The following is a 20,069-nucleotide window of genomic DNA, read 5'->3' on the forward strand; positions in this document are numbered from 1 at the left end:
GTGATTACCACTACTGGGGAGAGAAAGGCCGGTGCTGGCAACAGTACCACTCACCCACGATGACGAACTATGATGGGTGCTTGCTAAAAGCACATAGCCTAAGAGTCTATGTACATTACATGGGGGAATCTTGGCTTTGTATTTTCTGCTACTGCATGTGCTGTGCATGTGTGTGTGTCTATGCCTCACCGAAGATGTTCGATCACCTCATCAATGCGGCTCACATTGAGTTTCTCCTTCAGAGCCTCAATTTCGTCTGGCAGGTTTGAAGACATCGACAGACTCGACAAGGGCCTGTTGGATAATCCCAAATTAGTGGCCAATATATTTACAGAAATGTCCATTGATGTAAAGTACCGACACAGGTCCCAAATTGTGCTACCAGTGACATGTCATGGAAGAATCCCACTATCTCGAGCAGAGCAGTACATCACTCTGTATTAGCCAATGGTTCATAGCAGCACATATTACAGAACTACTTCTGATATCCCTTCAATTGACCACTTTAACCATATACTCTGCTGTAGAGAAATGGTATGTGCATATATAGTACTGGCTACGATTTAAGATACATTTTTCAGAACAGTTTAATAGACATTATACAAAAGTTTGCTTTTTATTACAACCTGTCCAGTAAGTGTCACAATATTTTGTTTATTGACCAAAGCACAAGAGGCGTAAAATAATTAAGTACTAAGAGGCCATGATTTTGTCCTCTATGTACCTGAGTTGTTGTGGCACTGCTGCTGTGCGTGGCCTGGTAATCCCCCACTTTGGATGAATGGGGTCCTTCAGGATTCCGCCAGTGGATGGGTGCCTAAGCTTCTGCCTGCCGGCAGAGCCGCCTCCTGGATCTTTGTAGGACCCAGGTGGCTGTGAGGCCACAGGAAGGCTGGGCGACCGTGTGTCCATTGCAAATTCCACCACTTCTTGACTGTACCGCGACATCACTTCCGTTTCATCCCTGCAATAGGAACAACTCTTAGCGATTAATGCACATCATGGATTTAAATTTAACTTGATACCTCTCGCTGCTGTATATACATTTTTAAAAATAAGATATTCTCTTTCGTGGCATACGGGTCTAAAGTTGTATTTTCATTTTTTTTTTATAAACGTATATCACCAATCCAGTGGTTGACTTGTAACCATGAATGTCAGCCCATGCCTCCATCAATTCCCAGCCATATATATGTAGAAGTCACACTTGACAGCCTATCACCACCACTAATGGCAAATAAATATTATCTCCATCCTTGGAACCGCATACAGGGGATAGTGAGTGAGAAGGGGTCCAATGCCCAGGCTGCCGATTTTGACAAGACTCCACGTAACAAGTGAGATAATTAGATTATAAAAGGGTATCTGGATGAGTAATAGAATCAATGTCAGCCCTGTAGCTGACTATAAATGGCATTTGCTGCAGGGATGTGTAATGTAAGCATACGGTAAAGACATTTTGTGCGCCAAAGCAACTTGCAGCGCTCATTAATATTGGTAGTGGTACATTATGAGCTATAGCAGTGCTGCTTAAGTCACTAGATACCATCTGTTTTAATGTTTGTGTGCCTGGTTGTAAATCATTAGGCAGCTATGTTTGTCCTTATTTTTGTGTTTCTTTTCGTTATCTCTTACAGCATAAGACCTGCCATCCCTGCCATCAAATCATATATAAACTGTACATGTTGAGGGAGATAAATGGCAGATAAGTCTTTGAAAATAAAATTACAACACAAAAGCAGATTGTTGTTGGTAATTGGGACTATGATGGCATCCATGTAAAAAAAATTGCCAGTAAGCAACTAAATGATTTCCATGTGCCCAGTTGCACTTTGCATATTTTATACACTTGCCACAAAAATCAAGTACTGTATTTAGAAAGTTTGGATAATTTACCTTCTCAGTAAAATTCCAGTTCTGATTGTAGACATGAACGATGAGTATCATAGATAATTATATTGTTTAAAGGAAAAAAGCCTGTGACATATTCTTTGTATTATTGAGTATGGCAATAACATTCAGAAGATAAATGTCAATGTCGAGGTATGCCAGCCATGAGAGAGGGGTTCAGGAGAGAGTTGGCGTAGTTTTACTTTTCCTGAAGGAGCGACTACAGTGGTTTACTACATGGTCCATAGTGCGGGTTGCATGGCCACAGTCGTACTGTGGCTAGCCTTTAATTTCCATTCATGAAAGAGATGTGCATCAGTCTGTGAGGTTCCGATAAAGTTAATGGTTACACCGGTGTCTTCGAGGAATGTCTAAGCCAGGAGGTGCGATGTTTATCCTGGAGCCTGAGAACTGTAGTGAGTGGACAAGACTGTGCACTGAGTGCCCTCACTCAGCCACATGTGTATGTGTGCTATGATCAAAGGTATAAAAAAGTCATAGATTCTTGCGTGATCAAAATCACCGGTCTTTAAAATCTAGGCATTCACTTCTATATATTTCACATTTTTCCAAGATACAAGGCCAATTTTGTTTAGGTCGCAGTAAATATGTGCACACTATTACAGGAATTATATTTTGAATGTTCACTAAAAAATAGACTGAACCCTTTTTTAAATAACAATTTCTGCAAAAAATATGCTCTACAATGTATTTCTGAAAGGGTAGTGTGACATTAACATAGATTTATGGTAAATTGAGAACATTTTTCCTGTTCATCATATTAAAAATGTCATTTTTAAATGTCAACCGGGAGTTAGAAAGATCCAGCTCCAAAATCGATCACACTCTTTCCACTGAAACCTCCAAACACACACCAGGTAGAATGCGGCAGTAAACACACGTGCCAGGTTAAACGCCAGCCAAGTTTGCCTGCAGTAAATGCATGCCAACTTTAACATCTGTCATAAAACGGATGCCAAGAGTGCTTGCCCCGTTAACTCGCCATTCCTTAACCTAGCCCAACGTGTCACTTGGAGACCACCTTCTGCCCAGCACCTCTGTTGGGACCCCTTGTAGGCAAGGGAACCCCCATTAGCTGCTCATTTTCCTGGCCCCTGGGAATGGCTCTAGTTACACAACTGTTGGCAGTTCCATATTGTAGAAAACTATAGCCCTGGGGTAACAAGGAAAGGGTAGTAAGCAGTCGCAGGTCTGGCTGACCAACTTCCAAAAAACAGCCGGTGTGTGTATGTGGAGGCCACAGTGGCAGGAGGATAGCCTTTCAAAGGAATGCAAAATAATCCCTAAACCTTTGCTGTCAGAACAGAATGTTGTTTTATTATCCACACTTGGCCCATAAACCAAATGAACCACAAATGTGTTCAAGCTATGGAAGAGGATGATCCCATGTATCTCACATTAAAACCTTTTTATAAAGAGGCTGTCTTTTGCCAACCACCACTCGTCCAATGCTACTTGCTACCGCTTGTTTTCGCTCTCAGTTGATTGAAAGCAGTTCTATAAAAAAGTACACCGGCACACCCAGAAAAACCATCCAGGGGAGGGATGAGGGATTTGAGGAACGTGGGGGACCAAAGGGGGTTACAGCCAGCGCGTGCAACCTCTCGTCACAATAAGAGTTGATCTACTAACACATGCTTCTGTTATGCAATTGTCTTGCAAACACATGGTATTCTTTGATTGAGCACAAAAACAACTGTGCTATAATATTGACCTACCATATGTATTCTACCACTGAATACAGATTGCGCTTACTACTTATTGATAGAAGGTAAAACAAGATTGAATGCATTTTAGAAGTGGTGTGACAGGAGGATGTAGTGTGAGCCGGTGTGATAAGAATATGAATGAGGCGTTGAGAGAACAGCTACTAGGAGGAATTTCTTGGGAAGTCTAACATTTTCTTGGTTCTTTCGGTAAAGTCACGTAGAAGGGAAGTAATAAAATAATAAAAATAAAACATAATAAAACAATTCTCACGACGTTTCGGCCACAACGCAAGCAGCCGTCCTCAGGTGAAAACCAGGTCCGTCGAGGCGACAGAGTCTGAATGAAACAGCACACGGGCTTAGAGCATATATATAAGCTGGGCGCATTGACAAAGGAATTTGCATATCAACAGGAATTTAGCATATTTATGGGAAATGCAGGAATGTAATTAGTACTGCATATGCATGTGCATTATGCAGGATTAACAGCATCAAAGGGAGCTGCAGTTACTGCTGCTGCAGAAGTTGCTGCTGCTGCAGTTGCTGCTGCAGTTGCTGCTGCTGCTGCACTTGCTGCTGCTGCTGCACTTGCTGCTGCTGCTGCACTTGCTGCTGCTGCTGCAGTTGCTGCCTTATCCATTTTAATATAACACTATGTATTATTCTACCCACCCTAATGTGTATCATACTGCTATATGTTTACTGTACAATTACGACACCATACATTACTCTGCACACTGCACGATGCCAGTGAGTGGAAGCAGTATGATACACATTAGGGTGGGTAGAATAATACATAGTGTTATATTAAAATGGATAAGGCAGCAACTGCAGCAGCAGCAGCAAGTGCAGCAGCAGCAGCAAGTGCAGCAGCAGCAGCAAGTGCAGCAGCAGCAGCAACTGCAGCAGCAACTGCAGCAGCAGCAGAAACTGCAGCAGCAGCAACTGCTGCAGCAGCAGTAACTGCAGCTCCCTTTGATGCTGTTAATCCTGCATAATGCACATGCATATGCAGTACTAATTACATTCCTGCATTTCCCATAAATATGCTAAATTCCTGTTGATATGCAAATTCCTTTGTCAATGCGCCCAGCTTATATATATGCTCTAAGCCCGTGTGCTGTTTCATTCAGACTCTGTCGCCTCGACGGACCTGGTTTTCACCTGAGGACGGCTGCTTGCGTTGTGGCCGAAACGTCGTGAGAATTGTTTTATTATGTTTTATTTTTATTATTTTATTACTTCCCTTCTACGTGACTTTACCGAAAGAACCAAGAAGATGAATCCCTGCAGTCACGAAAGCTTTAAATCGAAATTTAAGTCTAACATTAACATAATATACGTGCAGCATATTATAAAGATAGTCAGTAGGAGCATCATGAAGCTGATTCTGCAAGGGAGAATGGAAAGGTAATCAAGGTATATTAAGAGGAAGGATAATTATGAATTGGTGTTAAAATGTGAGCAGCTGTATGGGAATTTCCAGAAATGAAGCTGAATATTCCCATGATTTATGAGGTTGACACAAGATAGATAAATAATGTATACATCTTGACTTAAAGCTTTCGTGACTGCAAGAATTCATATTCTTTGGGTATTTCAGTAAAGTCACGTAGATAGGTTTAAATTGTTAAAAATAAAAATAAAATAAACAAAAAAATACGACGTTGCGATTAAAACGTAGCTTTTTTTTGTTTATTTTATTTTATTAATTTGAACCTATCTACGTGACTTCATCGAAAGACCCAAAGAAGAAATGTAGATATGTTTATAAGTGGGAGATTGAGGTGTCTCATTATGTATGCCTATATGAACATAATATGCAAATAATACAATAAAAGAATCAACAGTTATTTGTCAAATCAATGTCCAATGAATGCCTCTGTGCCACGTCGGTTGCAGAGTTTGGTTAGTCTGGAGGTCGGGGTTCAAGGACAAGTTCAGATGATCACTTGACACATAATTTTGGCCATGGCCAGAGGTCAGCAACCAAAATAACAAAGAAAAGCCATTTTTTCGAATTTGGTAAAAAAAAGGCTCAAAATGTGTCTGTCTCTGCACATATTTCAAGAGCCGCAATGCATCTGAATACGAGACGGTGGCCCTTCATAAACACCGTCACAAGGCAGTCCTTAAACAGCCGCGTGCAGCTCCGGAGTTGCAGGTTGCCAACCCCTGGCCATGACCGTCAACTGAACTCAGACCTCCAGGTTTAGGTGGTGCAGTGTGCTAACCACTGTACCACCGTTGCGTCCTCCATCCACATTTTTCATGGAAACCATCCATATAATAATACGTTAAGAGGAGGTAAGGCTTTTCAGACTGGCTTTCGTAAATACATTCCTTTTAGCTGAAAGTAAAACAAATAATAACTTTAGAACAGACACGTTTTGGGGGAGATTAATCTTTGTTTAGAGTGCATCAAGCATGATACAAATACGTATTTGACTAGTCTATGCATCTATTATGAATTCAGACATTCATATTTTATTTTGAATTAAAAGAAACATGTTGCAATACAGTACAATAGGAGTTTTGCAAAAACCACAGTGCCTACTTTTGTATACTTATAGCTTCTCAATGGGTTAATTCTACAAAGCAGCAGAACCATGATCTATTCCACAAATGCTGGCATAAGGAAGGATGCACGGTTTGTTTTTCTCCATTGCAGCAATAACTTTGGAATTCCTAAACATCCATCGCTCCCGGTTTATCTTAACTTGGGTTTTGTGCTGTCCCCACCAATCACTTTATTCCCATCCACCCCCGCCCACGGCCCCCTCTTTCGGAGTGGTACAACCCATCGATTCCTGTCAAGCCTTGCTCCAGACACACGGACTGGCTGGGCTCGCTGTAGCCGGAAGGCGAGCGTCTGCATACCGTCCATGCTGGCGTGCCTTCTCTCGCAGGCCAAGCAGCAGCAGCCGAATCTCCTGCCGCAGCATGGCCTTCACAGATGGCGGGTCGGCCAGCGGGCGAGGTCGGGATTGCTGGACAACGGTGTCCTGGATTGCTCCGTTCTCAGAGCATACTTCCCTCCAAATCTCCAACAAGCACTCCATCTGCGTGATGGCAAAGGGAAGGATTAATGCGCTCACGTGCGCCTGCTTCCTTAAACTCTAACATTGCAGCGTGATGACTGCCGTTTTGTCAATCCAGTGCTGGATGAAGGCCTCTGCCAGTTATTGGGGGTGATTTGACCGTACTTCACCAGTTGTCAGTACAGGTTGGTAACAGCAATCAGTACCATTCAATAAATCTTGACTTAAAGCTTTCGTGACTGCAGGAATACATATTCTATGGGTCTTTTGGTAAAGCCACGAAGAAAGAAAAATATTAAAAATATCACGACGTTTCGATCGCCACCAAAAGACCCATAGAATACCCTACAATAATTTATTTTGCTGCACTGGCCTCTGCCGACTACCACATAGGCACTTATGTAGCTAAGGTGTCTTTGCCACTTAGGGAGGACTAATATGATAGACTCAAACAATTGGGCCAGCTTTTCAAGTTTACCCACATATTAATTCACATGTAAAGTAGGTGAAGTGAATTGCAATAATTGTCTTGATCGGTAGGCGTGGAAGATTGGACTATCGTGAAGACATTAAAAGAACTGGAAGTTTTCGAGCATGTGTATTCGACCATTACTTTGGACATGCACTTTGCATGAGTCATACATTGTACTGCATATTCAACATTGAACTAATAATACACTAAACAAAGCTCCACAACATTGTACATATGAAACGTTCGTGTTAACTGCCTAAGTTGCTTGCAGGCGAATTAAGGTCAGTGGTACTCTTGTACCTCCGATTAGCATCGTTGGCTACGTACGGTGAGAAATAAATTTAACATATGTACATACTCTGAATTGTATAAGAGGCATGATTTTTAAGGGTACAGAAGATAGAATTGCCTTTCTTAACATCTATTCAGTGAGACAGCTAGGAAATCCAGCAGCAATCTTTGGTTGCAGGAACCTGCTCGCTGTCGCCATTCATTATTACCGTGCAGATTAAAAACTGCTATAAGCTCACTCAGCAAGCAACAGTGCAAACTTTAATATTAGGAGGAGAGTTATTGAATTCAATTGTGTGGAAAGCTGTGCCATGTATTCACTATTGTTAAGATTTATGTCAAGTGAAAACAAAATAAAGAGTCTTGAGTGGAAAACGTGAGTGAAAAACAAATGTCCCTCTGCGGCTCAGATTTGTGTATTAAATCTTGCATATGGCTCGAAGTACAATTTAAATAGGCCATTATAAAGAATATCCATGTGTTTTTTCTAATGCTATTTAATACCATCCATCAATGCCTATATTAACTAAAAAAATCAGATGATAGTAATTTCGAACGCAACTGGTGATCGCGGAGGATACATTGCAGTGGCAGCTTTAATATCTGCGATGAAACCCCTTCATATGTATCTGAGGATTTGTGAAAACTCAAAGATTTGAGAATGTTAAGCCAAGAGCTTGGGGGAAATACCAATCCAGATTGCACTGGAATTGTGCACCATCTGAAACCAATGTCTGTGACAAAACCTCATCCATCTGCCATGAGCTCCGACACTAACTGGTAGCTTTAATATTACTAAAATTACCCCAAAAAACAGTCCTCTGGAGTAAACTAGCTTTAAAAAACCATAATGGCCACAAAAAAACGTGCACATGCTGATATTGCAACGTTCATTAACCGCAGTGCAGCATTGCGAAGTTCAGATCATGATATAATGCTTGAGGGAGGTTATTCATTTCTGTGGCTATAGTTAGTGGAAAGGTTTAGAAAAAAACGTGTTTTGGAAAGGCTGTGGAGGATTAAAGGCAATAAAAACAGTCTGAAGTTGGCATTTTCTCAACTAAAAGAAATATGTAAAGTTTACGATTATTAAGGTTTGCTTGATGTTGAAAACACACTTAATAGCACTTGGGCAACTCCCTATTTATTGATGTTATTTTTGGACAAATATACAGAAAGTAAAGGCTTATTTTCCAAAACTCTACTTTGTGGCTCAGAATTTTGGAAACATGTTGGAAAGTGTCCTGTATTTAACTTACAGTAATCAGACAACTGCAACCATTAAAAAGTGCACAGTTAAGGGCCAACAAAAAGCTTTGCTTTAAAAAAAAATGCCATTTCTGAGAAATTTCGGAGTAAAGAAGAAAACAAAAATACATTTTGTTGAAGCATTTTCACAAAAATGAAAAAATTCATTCAAATGTATTTTACTGCATCACTGCGATGGGTTTATATACAAAAGATTTATTGTACCATGAAATGCATTTTTTTTTATCCATTAAAAATTTAACGAATCTTATAAATTACTGATTAGAGCTTAAATTTATAAACCAAACCGCAAATATATGTGTTTGCACGGGGCCTATTACACAAACCCACAGTATGAATTTTTGGACTGTGAAACCTTCAATTTTCCAGCTATAATTTAAGTGAAAGAAGAAATTGGACTAAGGGAATGGTATCATTTCATGTTGCCTGACAGACTGACGACAGATAAATCTAAATGGGGGGGGGGGGGCAAAAATAAATAATAAAATACTGTAATAAGAATTCTCCACTAACTGCCGGCCTGATAAATGTCCTCATTGGTTTCACTATCCAAAACAAAGAGCCCTTGTTTCTTTGCACACATTATGGCAACTAAACCTTGTCTGTCTGTCCCCTATTTGAGCCGCCCACAGCACATTCACGTTGCAAAAACATCCAAGCTCTGACGATAAAATACCTACACACTAAAATAGCACTTCAGCCTATAGCTACCCATTGAACAAAGATGATCACTGCATCGCGCCTCCTTCCGATATTAGGCAGGCCACTGGAGCTATGTGCTTTTAAATATAGATTGAAAACGAATTACTTTAGAACAGTTTTTTGTGTTTAGTTTGTTGTCCTGGCTACGTACAGTGCGAAATAAGTTCACCATACATACATAGCCATTGGAAGAAAGAAATCAACTCTTCTCGAACCTTGGTAATAATCCATGCCAACATATATAATGAATAAAGTTGGGTTTAATGAATAGACAACACGGTATGTTTACCAAGCCATACTTTTTGTTATTTTAAAATGCATTTTGACTTTTTTAATATATGCATCATATCACTTTTCACCACGTTTCTTTGGATCATTCATGTTCTTCATGGAATAAACAACTGACAGTAATTTGGTTTATTAATATTAACACATGCCAAAAATGTCCCCGCGTTAAAATCAACCATTTTTTTGAGGCAGAGCAAATTAAATATCCCTCCAGGTAATGTGTGTTGTAAAATGTCCAAATTGTTTAATAATTATTATATATAATTTTCAATCCTTTGTGAATCCATTGTGAGATGAATGGCTTCCCATGCTGTGTTGGTCACGTGGGTTATTTTATCATTCTATCATGTTGGTTATTTTTGGTTGAAGGGAGACAAGGCAGAATCAGGTATCACTCACCACTTGCCATGATCAGGAATCAAAATCATAGCTAAGTTTCTAGCACAGCGCACTAACTAACCATCACTCCACCCCCAGATTATTTATTATGTACAACATTTATTTTATATTGTCATCTCGAATTCATAAATGCCTTATTGACAACATAACATTTTGCCATTGACATTTTTAGCCTCATAAAGAACAACTGTGAACCTGATATAGTCTGGTATGTCTGATGTCCATCGCACATTTAGTTCAACACTTTAGTGTAATCAAAGCTCGTGGGCTGACACCATCAGGTATCATTGATTCACGTCAATGGAATTTAACTTGATGTAAAGTAAAAACATAAACGAGTGCAGGTGTAAGTAGCGGTAGGGCACCTCTGCATGCAGCTCCTGGCTATAGGTGACGGCCCCATCTCCCAGCGCGGCCCTGACCTCGCCCCGCTCCGCGGGGGGTACATTTTCCTCTATCAGTAGCCACAGAGAGGAAGGAGGCCTCAGCTCCCACTCCGCAGAAGATGCCTCCGCGTTGGGCGATGGGACAGCCCAGCTAGCCATCGCTCACCTGGAAATAGAGCAGTCAAGCGACCTTTATATTTATCAAAAATATGTTACCAGGTAAGGCCCAAGAGCTATATAGCTTTTTTCAGCAGTGACCTGGTCACAAATGATAGCCCAATGATGTGGCTTATCATGTAGAAACCTATAGTAGCCAAATACGATAAATGCATGTTCTAAATGTGGAGGGGAAAACCGGAGGACCTTGAGAAAAGTCCACACGACCACGGGGAGAACGTGCAAACTCCAAATGTACAGGTTTCAGGATTGGGATCGAACCCACAACCTCCTGTATACTAGTCGAGGTAGTTAACATCTCGCCACCGCGGCACCCCTTCATGCATGAGTATCAGGACCGCATGAGTGACGGTTATGTTAGAGTGATTAAAATGTGCAACGTATGTCAGTTATGCGACAGTGAAATGCACATGCCTCGGTCTTGAATTACATCTGGTGTATATTTACAGCTCACAAGAATGCTTTGTGGGGTAAAATAAATTAAACGTATTAATAATATAATACCTTAACATCACTGAAGAGGAGCAATTCCGTGTCATTTTGAATAATTTTAATGGGATAGCCCTCACAATCCAAGTACCTTGTCGGTACTGTACTACATGAAGTTTTAGGTACAGTATATATGGCATGTAAATGTGTAGGGATGTTAGAGAGAGGGCCGTTATGTATGGCAGTCTATGGGAAAGAAACACAGTGGGCGGGGCTACGTGTGTGCACAGGGAGATGCCCTCTGCGACGTCCGAGCCAGACACCCTGGGGGGGGCTGGTTTGGCGTTATGATCCCCCGGGGCCCCACCCCTCAAGGAGGGTTGGGTATAAAAGGGGACGTTATATGGGCTCGGGGGCAGTTATGTTATAGTTAACTAAGAAGACTGAAGACGTCTTAGATAGAGCCCTGGACTCCCTCGTTCGATGTCCTTGTCAGGGCCGAACAGGACCGAGCCAGCGGCGTGGTCCCGAAAGCCAGAGCCGGTGCTCTTCTAAGAGCTGGTCTGGGACTCCGGGTGCCGGCCCGACTTACCAGTGTCGGGCCAAGTAGCCTCCCCTAGCCCAGTAGTGGAGGACTGTGAGGCAGGCTAGGACTTAGCTAGGAAGAGTATCCTTAGCTAGTCGGGTGAGGGGGCCGATACCCCCTCCAGTGCTGTATGTCACATACGAGCTTTGTTGAATAAATATCCGTGTGCCTCCACCTCGGCGTCAAGTGTCTTCACCGGTACTTCAACTGGTGTCAGAAGTAAAACTCGAACATGGACACGCGGAAGACAACGCGGGCCAAAGTACCGCAAGAAGAAGATACTGCCGAGATCGAAACGCCCGGGACGGCTACACAAGCCACAGTGCAGCCGGAGCCTGATGTCTCCTTACCGGGGCATCCGAGTGAAGGAGGATCACAGTCAGACGCATTGCGGCTGGCTCACGGGAGGCTGGCGGAGCTGTTATACGCCGCTGCCGCCACGCTGGAGTCCATCACGCGGCTGGGGGCCGGTGATTCAGCACGGGGCGAGACGGCCCAACGACCAGGGCGCCTTCCCGCCATTTCGGAGCAGCCCGAGTTTGAATCTCCCGCCATCGACGCTGCAGCTGTTCGGGGCGTGGCCAGCCTAAACATCCACTCCGGCATCGCCGTCGCTGAAGCCACGACGTCATCACCACCGCGACAGGCGATTCCATCGGCCGCTCGTACCGACGCACAGCCAAGTGGAGGTGACATCCGCCCGCGGGAATCAACAACGACCGCTGCACTCCATCAGAGGCTGCCCCCGCTGAAAGAGTTCGTCGGCGCGGAGGGGGACTGGGCCGGGTTCCGCAGGCGATTCCTCGCCCATCAAGAGATGGCGAGGTGGACAGACGAGGAGGCTCTCTGCGCGCTGCCGGCGCTCCTCGACAGCGACGCGCTCGCAGCCCTCACATCGGCACCTAAAGAGAGGCGGGCGACGTTACCGATGGCGTTGCAGCTGCTGGGAGGGGTCTACGGACCATCGGCGGAATGCAGACAGGAGTTCTACGACCGCAAACGGGGTGAAAAGGAGTCGCCCCTGGCGTACCGAACGAGCCTCCTGGCGATGGCCAAGTCGGCCTTCCCCCGTATGGATGACGACGGCATCGACGCTATGGTGACGGAGAAAATACTCCTCCTGGCTGACGACCTTGACATCGCTGTCGTCGCACAGGAGGACGCGGAAATGACATCGCTCCAGGCGGCGCGGCTCCTCCACGCAAACCTCCTGTCGCTCCGGCGGAAAGCCAGCAGGGCATCGGCGGGGCGTGCGGTGGCTGCAGCCACCCTTCCGACGGAGGAACTCTACGCCGTCGACCACCGACGGCAACAGGCGACGAGTGCACGGCCGGGCCAGGACGGGTCGGGCCGTTCCGACCATTCGTCACCTCCGACGCCGCTCCCACGGTGTTTTAACTGCGGCGTCCGGGGCCACGTCGCCTCGGGGTGCCGCTCTCCTCGTCAGCGCGGGACGACACCTCACCGGGACGACGGGCCTCATCCCAAGCTCCACCATCAAAAACCGGCGAGTCGCGGCACCCCACACGTTTGGCCCACACACACACCCGTCACGCACTCAAACACCGCGACGAGAGGGGGGCCGGTATCACGCACCATCGCACCATCACGCACCACTCCGGGTACCCATATCGAACCCGGCCAGTGGTCCGTGCTGGCCGATCGTGTGGTTGCCGCATCGTCGGGGTCGTCGGCCGTTGTGGGGTATATCGACGGGGTTGAAGTGCGCATCCTGGTCGATACGGGAGCATCGGCGACTATTATTTCGGAATTAATTTATAATATTCTCCCTGTCCGGAGTCGTCCCTTGATGCCGGTTAACATACCATTCTATGCGGCTAACGGGGGCTCACTTGGCATCATCGGACAAATTCGTGCCCAAATTTGTATTGGGGAAATAAAATTGTCTGGGCCGATTTTTGTTTCTTCCTCGCTGGCGGTTCCGTGCCTGCTGGGGACGGACTTCCTGGCCAAAATGCCGATTGTAATTTTGATCGACCAGGGTTGCATAGAGCTTCCGTCGGGCAGACGCATGGCGTTTCTGCCATCACCGGTTGCGACTCGGACGGCATTCGCGACGGTGCCGGCGTTCGTGGAGAGAACGGTACGCGTCCCTCCGGGGACGCAAATGTTGGTACCCTTGAAACTTCGGCGGCCCCTCGTTAAGGGTGCTGGGGCACAAGGGTACTGTTGGGACCGTCTAGGGCCGGGGTTAGTGGACCTGACTTACTTCCGGCCCAGACCATAGTGAGAGGGGATGGTGAACCCTTCATCGCGGTCCTAAATGTGGGCTCGCGGACGGTGGTGGTCCCACAGGGGACCGTGCTTGCTCACGCAACGCCGGTGCCGTGTGAGGAACCCGCCGTAAATCGCGTCAACACTGTCCCTGCGTCGCGACCGCATTCGGACAGCGATGAAGGGTGGCTCGAGGCGCTTTGTGCGGGATCGACGGACCTGTCCGATTCAGAGCGTCAACAACTTAAAACACTACTGCGAGAATTTTCCGACGTTTTTAGTCGAAATAAATATGATTTGGGTTGCACTCACTTGCTGCGTCACCATATTGACACGGGTGACAGCGCGCCAATTCGCCAAAATCCGTTTCGGTTGAGTCCCGCCGAAAAGGACCATGTCAAATCGGCTGTTGATGACATGTTGGCCGCAGACATCATTTCTCCTTCCACCAGCCCTTGGGGAGCGCCGATCGTCCTGGTTAAAAAGCAGGACGGTTCGTTGCGGTTTTGCGTTGACTTCCGGCGTCTTAATAAAATTTCGGTTGCCGACGCATACCCGCTCCCTCGGATGGATGAATCGCTTGACGCCTTGGCGGGAGCGCGATTCTTTTCCACACTCGATTTACTTTCGGGATTCTGGCAGCTTCCTCTGGATGATGAGTCAAAGCCTAAAACTGCTTTTCGTACACCGCACGGCTTGTTTCAATTCAACCGGTTGCCGATGGGCTTACACTCAGCGCCGGCAACTTTCCAGCGTTTAATGGAATTGGTTTTGGCTGGACTGCAATGGGAGTCGTGCCTCATTTATTTGGATGACGTTATCGTCTTTGGTAAAACTTTTGATGAACATCTCCAGAGGTTGCGGGCGGTTTTCCTAAAGATGCGGGCTGCTAATTTGAAATTCAAGCCCCAAAAATGCCATTTGTTGCGTGATTCGGTGCGTTATTTGGGTCACATCGTGGGACGCTCAGGTATTGCTACCGATCCCGCCAAAACGCAGTGTGTCAGCTCCTGGCCGACTCCCACCTCGGTGGGAGAGGTCAGGAGTTTCATTGGGTTCGCGTCGTATTATCGACGGTTTGTTGCTGATTTTGCAACAATTGCTAAACCCCTGCACGCTTTAACATCTAAAGGGGTTCGGTTCCACTGGGGTCAAGAGGAGGAGGCTGCGTTCCGCTCCCTTCGGGACGCCCTGGTGAAAGCCCCTCCCTTGATTTACCCTGATTTTTCGAAGCCCTTTTTGCTCGACACCGATGCGAGCAACACGGGTATTGGGGGTGTGCTTTCCCAGGTGGTTGATGGCGTTGAACGGGTGGTCGCGTACGGTAGTCGGGTGTTGTCTCCTGCGGAGCAGAGATATTGTGTCACCCGTAGAGAACTGTTGGCAATTGTTTTTTTCATCCAACAGTATCGCCCATATCTGTACGGTCGGCATTTCACCGTCCGCACAGATCATGCGGCACTACAGTATGCCCTGCGAGTTCAACAACCATCGGGACAGTTGTCTCGATGGTTGGAGGTTCTCCAGGATTTTGATTTTGAGACCACTTACCGTAAGGGCGTTCGCCATACCAACGCGGACGCTCTGTCACGCATGCCAACCACCTCGGAATGTGCATGCCTCCTGGGGTCGGGACGTTGCAGACCTTCAGGGGACGCATCGGTTCCGATCCTGGCAGCCACCGACGACGACGAACCACTGCCTGATAATTCGATCGAACAACAGGGAAGGGATTCCCTGTTGGGGTTGCCCGTCACTGAGTGGGGGCGCCTCCAAATGGAGGATACCTCCCTCCTCGGGTGGCGTCGTCGCGTCGGGGGTGCTGGGCGGGTGAAAGGTGATTCGGGTGCATGGGAAATGGTACAGGGTCTGCTCATGCATTGGGACGGCAAATCACAGCGACATCGGCTGGTCGTCCCTTCTGAGTTGCGAGGCAAAGTGGTGTGGGCCGCGCATGAGCGCCTGTTACATCTGGGGACTCTAAAGACCCTTGCACTGATACAACTAGATTTTTTTTGGCCTGGTATGACAAAGGATGTTGGGGATCTTTTGAGTTCATGCCCGCGGTGTGCGCAACGGAAACCGCCGGCACGGGAGTCTAACCCGCCTTTGCAATCAATCAAGGTGTCCAGAATAAATGAGCTTGTCGCGCTGGACATCTTGGGCCCATTTCCCGCCACCCCCAGGGGCAATAGGTATTTGCTGACAGGAGTCGAGTATTTTACGCGCTGGCCCATGGCCTGGCCCCTTGCCAACCAGTCGGCAGCAGCCATCGTGGACGCCTTTGTTCAGGGATACGTCCTGGACAAAGGTGCTCCGGAACGGCTGCTGACCGACCAGGGTAAAAATTTTTCCAGCAAATTACTTAAACAAGTCTGTGACCTCTTAGGCACAAAGAAAATTCGGACCTCCCCGTATCACCCACAGACTGACGGAATGGTCGAGCGCCTGCATCGCACCATTTCGTCAATGATGGCACAGCAGGTCTCAGATTCACAGACTGATTGGGACCTGCATATTCAGGGGGTCTTGGCGGCATACCGGATGGCACCCCATGCAGCTACGGGATTTTCCCCCTTTTACCTTATGTACGGTCGCGAACCCGACCCGCCTGTTCGCGCCCAGCTGCAGATCCCCGACCCGCAAGGAAAAACTAAATTGGCTGACCACGTCAAATTTAATCTGGCTAAATTAACAGAGGCGCGGGATGCTGCGAGGTTGAACTCGGACCTCCGTCAAAAGGCGAACGAGCGTCTCAGGCTGGGTCGGGCGCATGTAATACAGTGGAAACCGGGGGACAGGGCATGGTTGCACTGTCCCCAAGTACCCCTGGCTACCTCCCCTAAGCTGGCGCGGCCGTGGCGGGGCCCTGTGAAAGTGGTCGAGGTCTTGCGACCACAGTGCGTGCGCATTCGATGGGGGAAGCGGCGATGGTTCGTGCACCCCTCTCGGTTGAAACCCTTCGTCGCGGTACACAAACCCACTTCACACATGCGTGGCCAGACGTGTGGGGGGTCGACCGACTCACTAGGTCCGTCTCCACCGCGCTCACCTAATGCCTTGCCGGCCGTGCCACCTCCAGGTGCATCGAGACTGACGGGCTCACGCCCGACCACCCCTTCTGGGGATACCAACAGTCACGCGGCATCAGAGGAGGCCTCACTCCGGGACGGACGATTACCACCTGACGGTCCGCCACCCGGGGTTTCCCCGTGTGAGGGGCCCGCCGCGAGGACACGCGCAAAAATGCGCAGACTGTTGTGAAACCGCAAGATGTGTATATATGTTGTGTTCATTGTGTGTTGTGTGGGGGGGTGTGTTCCCTGCCCATTGAATTTACATACGTTGTGCTCACCTGCTGTTGTGTGTATGGTGGCTTCGCTGCAAATTGTATATAGCTTGTTCTTACGGAATTCGTATTTATTCAAGGGGGGGTGCGTCGGGTTGTTTTCTCTTCTTGCTGTTGCATTTTTTTTTTTTGGTTGTGTTCTTGTTGCCGTTCTTGTTATTGTTGAAAGTTAGTGAGGCACACGCGCGGTTACGGTAAAAATTCATTTTTATTGTCATTCTGTATGTTGGCAGCCGGGACGGCTGCGAGCTATGTAGGGGGGAGTGATGTAGGGATGTTAGAGAGAGGGCCGTTATGTATGGCAGTCTATGGGAAAGAAACACAGTGGGCGGGGCTACGTGTGTGCACAGGGAGATGCCCTCTGCGACGTCCGAGCCAGACACCCTGGGGGGGGGCTGGTTTGGCGTTATGATCCCCCGGGGCCCCACCCCTCAAGGAGGGTTGGGTATAAAAGGGGACGTTATATGGGCTCGGGGGCAGTTATGTTATAGTTAACTAAGAAGACTGAAGACGTCTTAGATAGAGCCCTGGACTCCCTCGTTCGATGTCCTTGTCAGGGCCGAACAGGACCGAGCCAGCGGCGTGGTCCCGAAAGCCAGAGCCGGTGCTCTTCTAAGAGCTGGACTGGGACTCCGGGTGCCGGCCCGACTTACCAGTGTCGGGCCAAGTAGCCTCCCCTAGCCCAGTAGTGGAGGACTGTGAGGCAGGCTAGGACTTAGCTAGGAAGAGTATCCTTAGCTAGTCGGGTGAGGGGGCCGATACCCCCTCCAGTGCTGTATGTCACATACGAGCTTTGTTGAATAAATATCCGTGTGCCTCCACCTCGGCGTCAAGTGTCTTCACCGGTACTTCAAATGTATTATTGTATTATTGTATTTATGACTGAAGTTTTGGTGGACAATGAACTGATGATTATGATGAATTAGGACCGATTCCCTTTGATGAATGCACTGAAACAGTGGCAAACTACACATAATGGAACAGTTTCACCTTATATTCACTTTCCAGCGAGACGATGGCAAAAGTTTAATCCGCATCCAGTGACGATGTACCCTTGTTTATGTTTCCATTTCCATGTGACAGAAAAAAAAGACGAATGCTTTTGAAGATGAAGATGGACTGATGGGAAATCAATTGATACCGTAAGTGAGATCCTGTGTATATGATTATGGTTAACTGATGGACTAATGAATTAATGATGGACTGATCGTGAAAAATTGATGGGGTGATGCATGGACAATTTCATGAACATGTTTCGTGAATGAGAAACAGAAAAATAGAATTTTACTAAACGGTAAATGAATGAATGTGTAAATACGTAACTGACAAATTCATAAAAACAATCTACGTGCAATAGTTTTTATGCACAAATACAGTAGATATTACACAATGTTTACATAATACATCAGATGTATAAAGTACGTCCATACTGTATACTTTCGATTACATTATGTAATATACCATTTGTAACACAATGTATTAGGATAATTTCTAAGTTATGTAAATCGTATTAAGGGAGGAGCGATTGGGGAGAGGCGGTGGTTAGTGAGTGAACCGGCGGGCATTATTCACGCGATCTTTACACAGTACACAGCAATGCGTATTGTTTGTTGGTCTGTACACTAACAAGCACAATACACACAGTAATGTATGTATTATACATCGGTACATTTACATTGTACAGCACATAGGTTATTTGTTATTGTTGTTGGGTTTTAAATCGCAACTAGCCGGACCTATGAACTTGCCAGACTAGGGCTCCCTCTACGATTATTCCGGCTATCACTCTACTCTGGCGAGATGAAATGTTGTTTATTTGTGTCTGCTGTAACTAACGTAACGTGTTCATGATGGAGGGACAGATGGATGATGTGATAATAATGACTATGAACACGATGGGTTAATGATAACGGATTGATTGTGGATGGATTGACGACGAAACGTGATAAATGAATGATGAAATGTGATCTATTGACCAAATCATTTGGAATATGGCCAACTTTGAAGCCAATCAGCCGTGAGCCTGGATAGTGCTGCGATGGGCGATCACCATGCACATCACAGGTGCTATAGGCTGCTGCTGCTGTAGGTTTTAGATAGAGGACAGTCCAGAATAAGTATAACCCGTAAAAACAAAGTTTTTCACTCTAAATCCTTTATATGCGTGGCGGCTAGAGTCCTCTCGTCCTCTGGCTTGAGATGGCTGCCACCTATGGGTCAGATGATTGTCTGCCAGTATTAAACAATTGGTAATTAAATATTTAATTTGTTTTCCCTAAACAGTGTAAAAATTAATTGTCTCGCACAACGAGTCTGTGTGCAAAATGTCAGCTCGATTGGATCACGGGAAGTGGGTTAAAAAACGACCGAAAGATTTGCACGGTCGTAAGCAAGCAAGCACGCAAGCAAGCAAGCGAACTTAATATAAAGGATTTTAAAATAGTGTTGTACTGTAATTATATGTCCCCATGTACGGTACGCATACGCCCCCCGACTTCACCAGACCCGCAGTGCTTAGCGTGGTGAAGTATAACCCCCGACGACCCGCGCGGTCGTGAATGAGGCCTTCATCCAGCAGTGGATCGACAATAGGGGACTGTACACGAACAGCATTGTACCGTAACGCCATTACAGTGACACACAGTAGGCCGTGGCCACGAAGTCACGCTCAGCAGACAGCGCGAAACAACAACTTCGAATTAAAACATCAAGAAAGCAGCCACCGTGCACGATAAATATAAAACTTAGAAAATGTTAAGACGATTTGTACCCGCGGCGTCAGCTGATCCCAGCGCGCAGCGGCGTCGTCGGTAACCACGGCGACG

At 46.4% G+C, this 20,069-nt stretch overlaps 1 protein-coding gene across 6 annotated transcripts in view; it reads right to left on the minus strand.

Annotated features, from left to right (window-relative positions):
* The window catches only part of CCDC24 (coiled-coil domain containing 24), a 34,211-nt gene extending 14,142 nt beyond the window's left edge, over positions 1–20,069 (minus strand). For all 6 annotated transcript variants that reach the window (XM_061567491.1, XM_061567494.1, XM_061567493.1 and 3 more), the window contains exons 1-5: positions 20,015–20,069; positions 10,448–10,634; positions 6,501–6,682; positions 725–964; positions 190–294 (exon numbers count right to left, since the gene is read on the minus strand). In XM_061567491.1, coding sequence (XP_061423475.1) covers positions 190–294; positions 725–964; positions 6,501–6,682; positions 10,448–10,627 — 707 coding nt within the window. In that variant the 5' untranslated portion in view covers positions 10,628–10,634; positions 20,015–20,069. The remainder of the gene's footprint in view (positions 1–189; positions 295–724; positions 965–6,500; positions 6,683–10,447; positions 10,635–20,014) is intronic.

The sequence above is a fragment of the Lethenteron reissneri genome, chromosome 39, assembly GCF_015708825.2.
Source record: "Lethenteron reissneri isolate LAM-NWPU_2019-01 chromosome 39, ASM1570882v1, whole genome shotgun sequence".
Classification (NCBI taxonomy): domain Eukaryota; kingdom Metazoa; phylum Chordata; class Hyperoartia; order Petromyzontiformes; family Petromyzontidae; genus Lethenteron; species Lethenteron reissneri.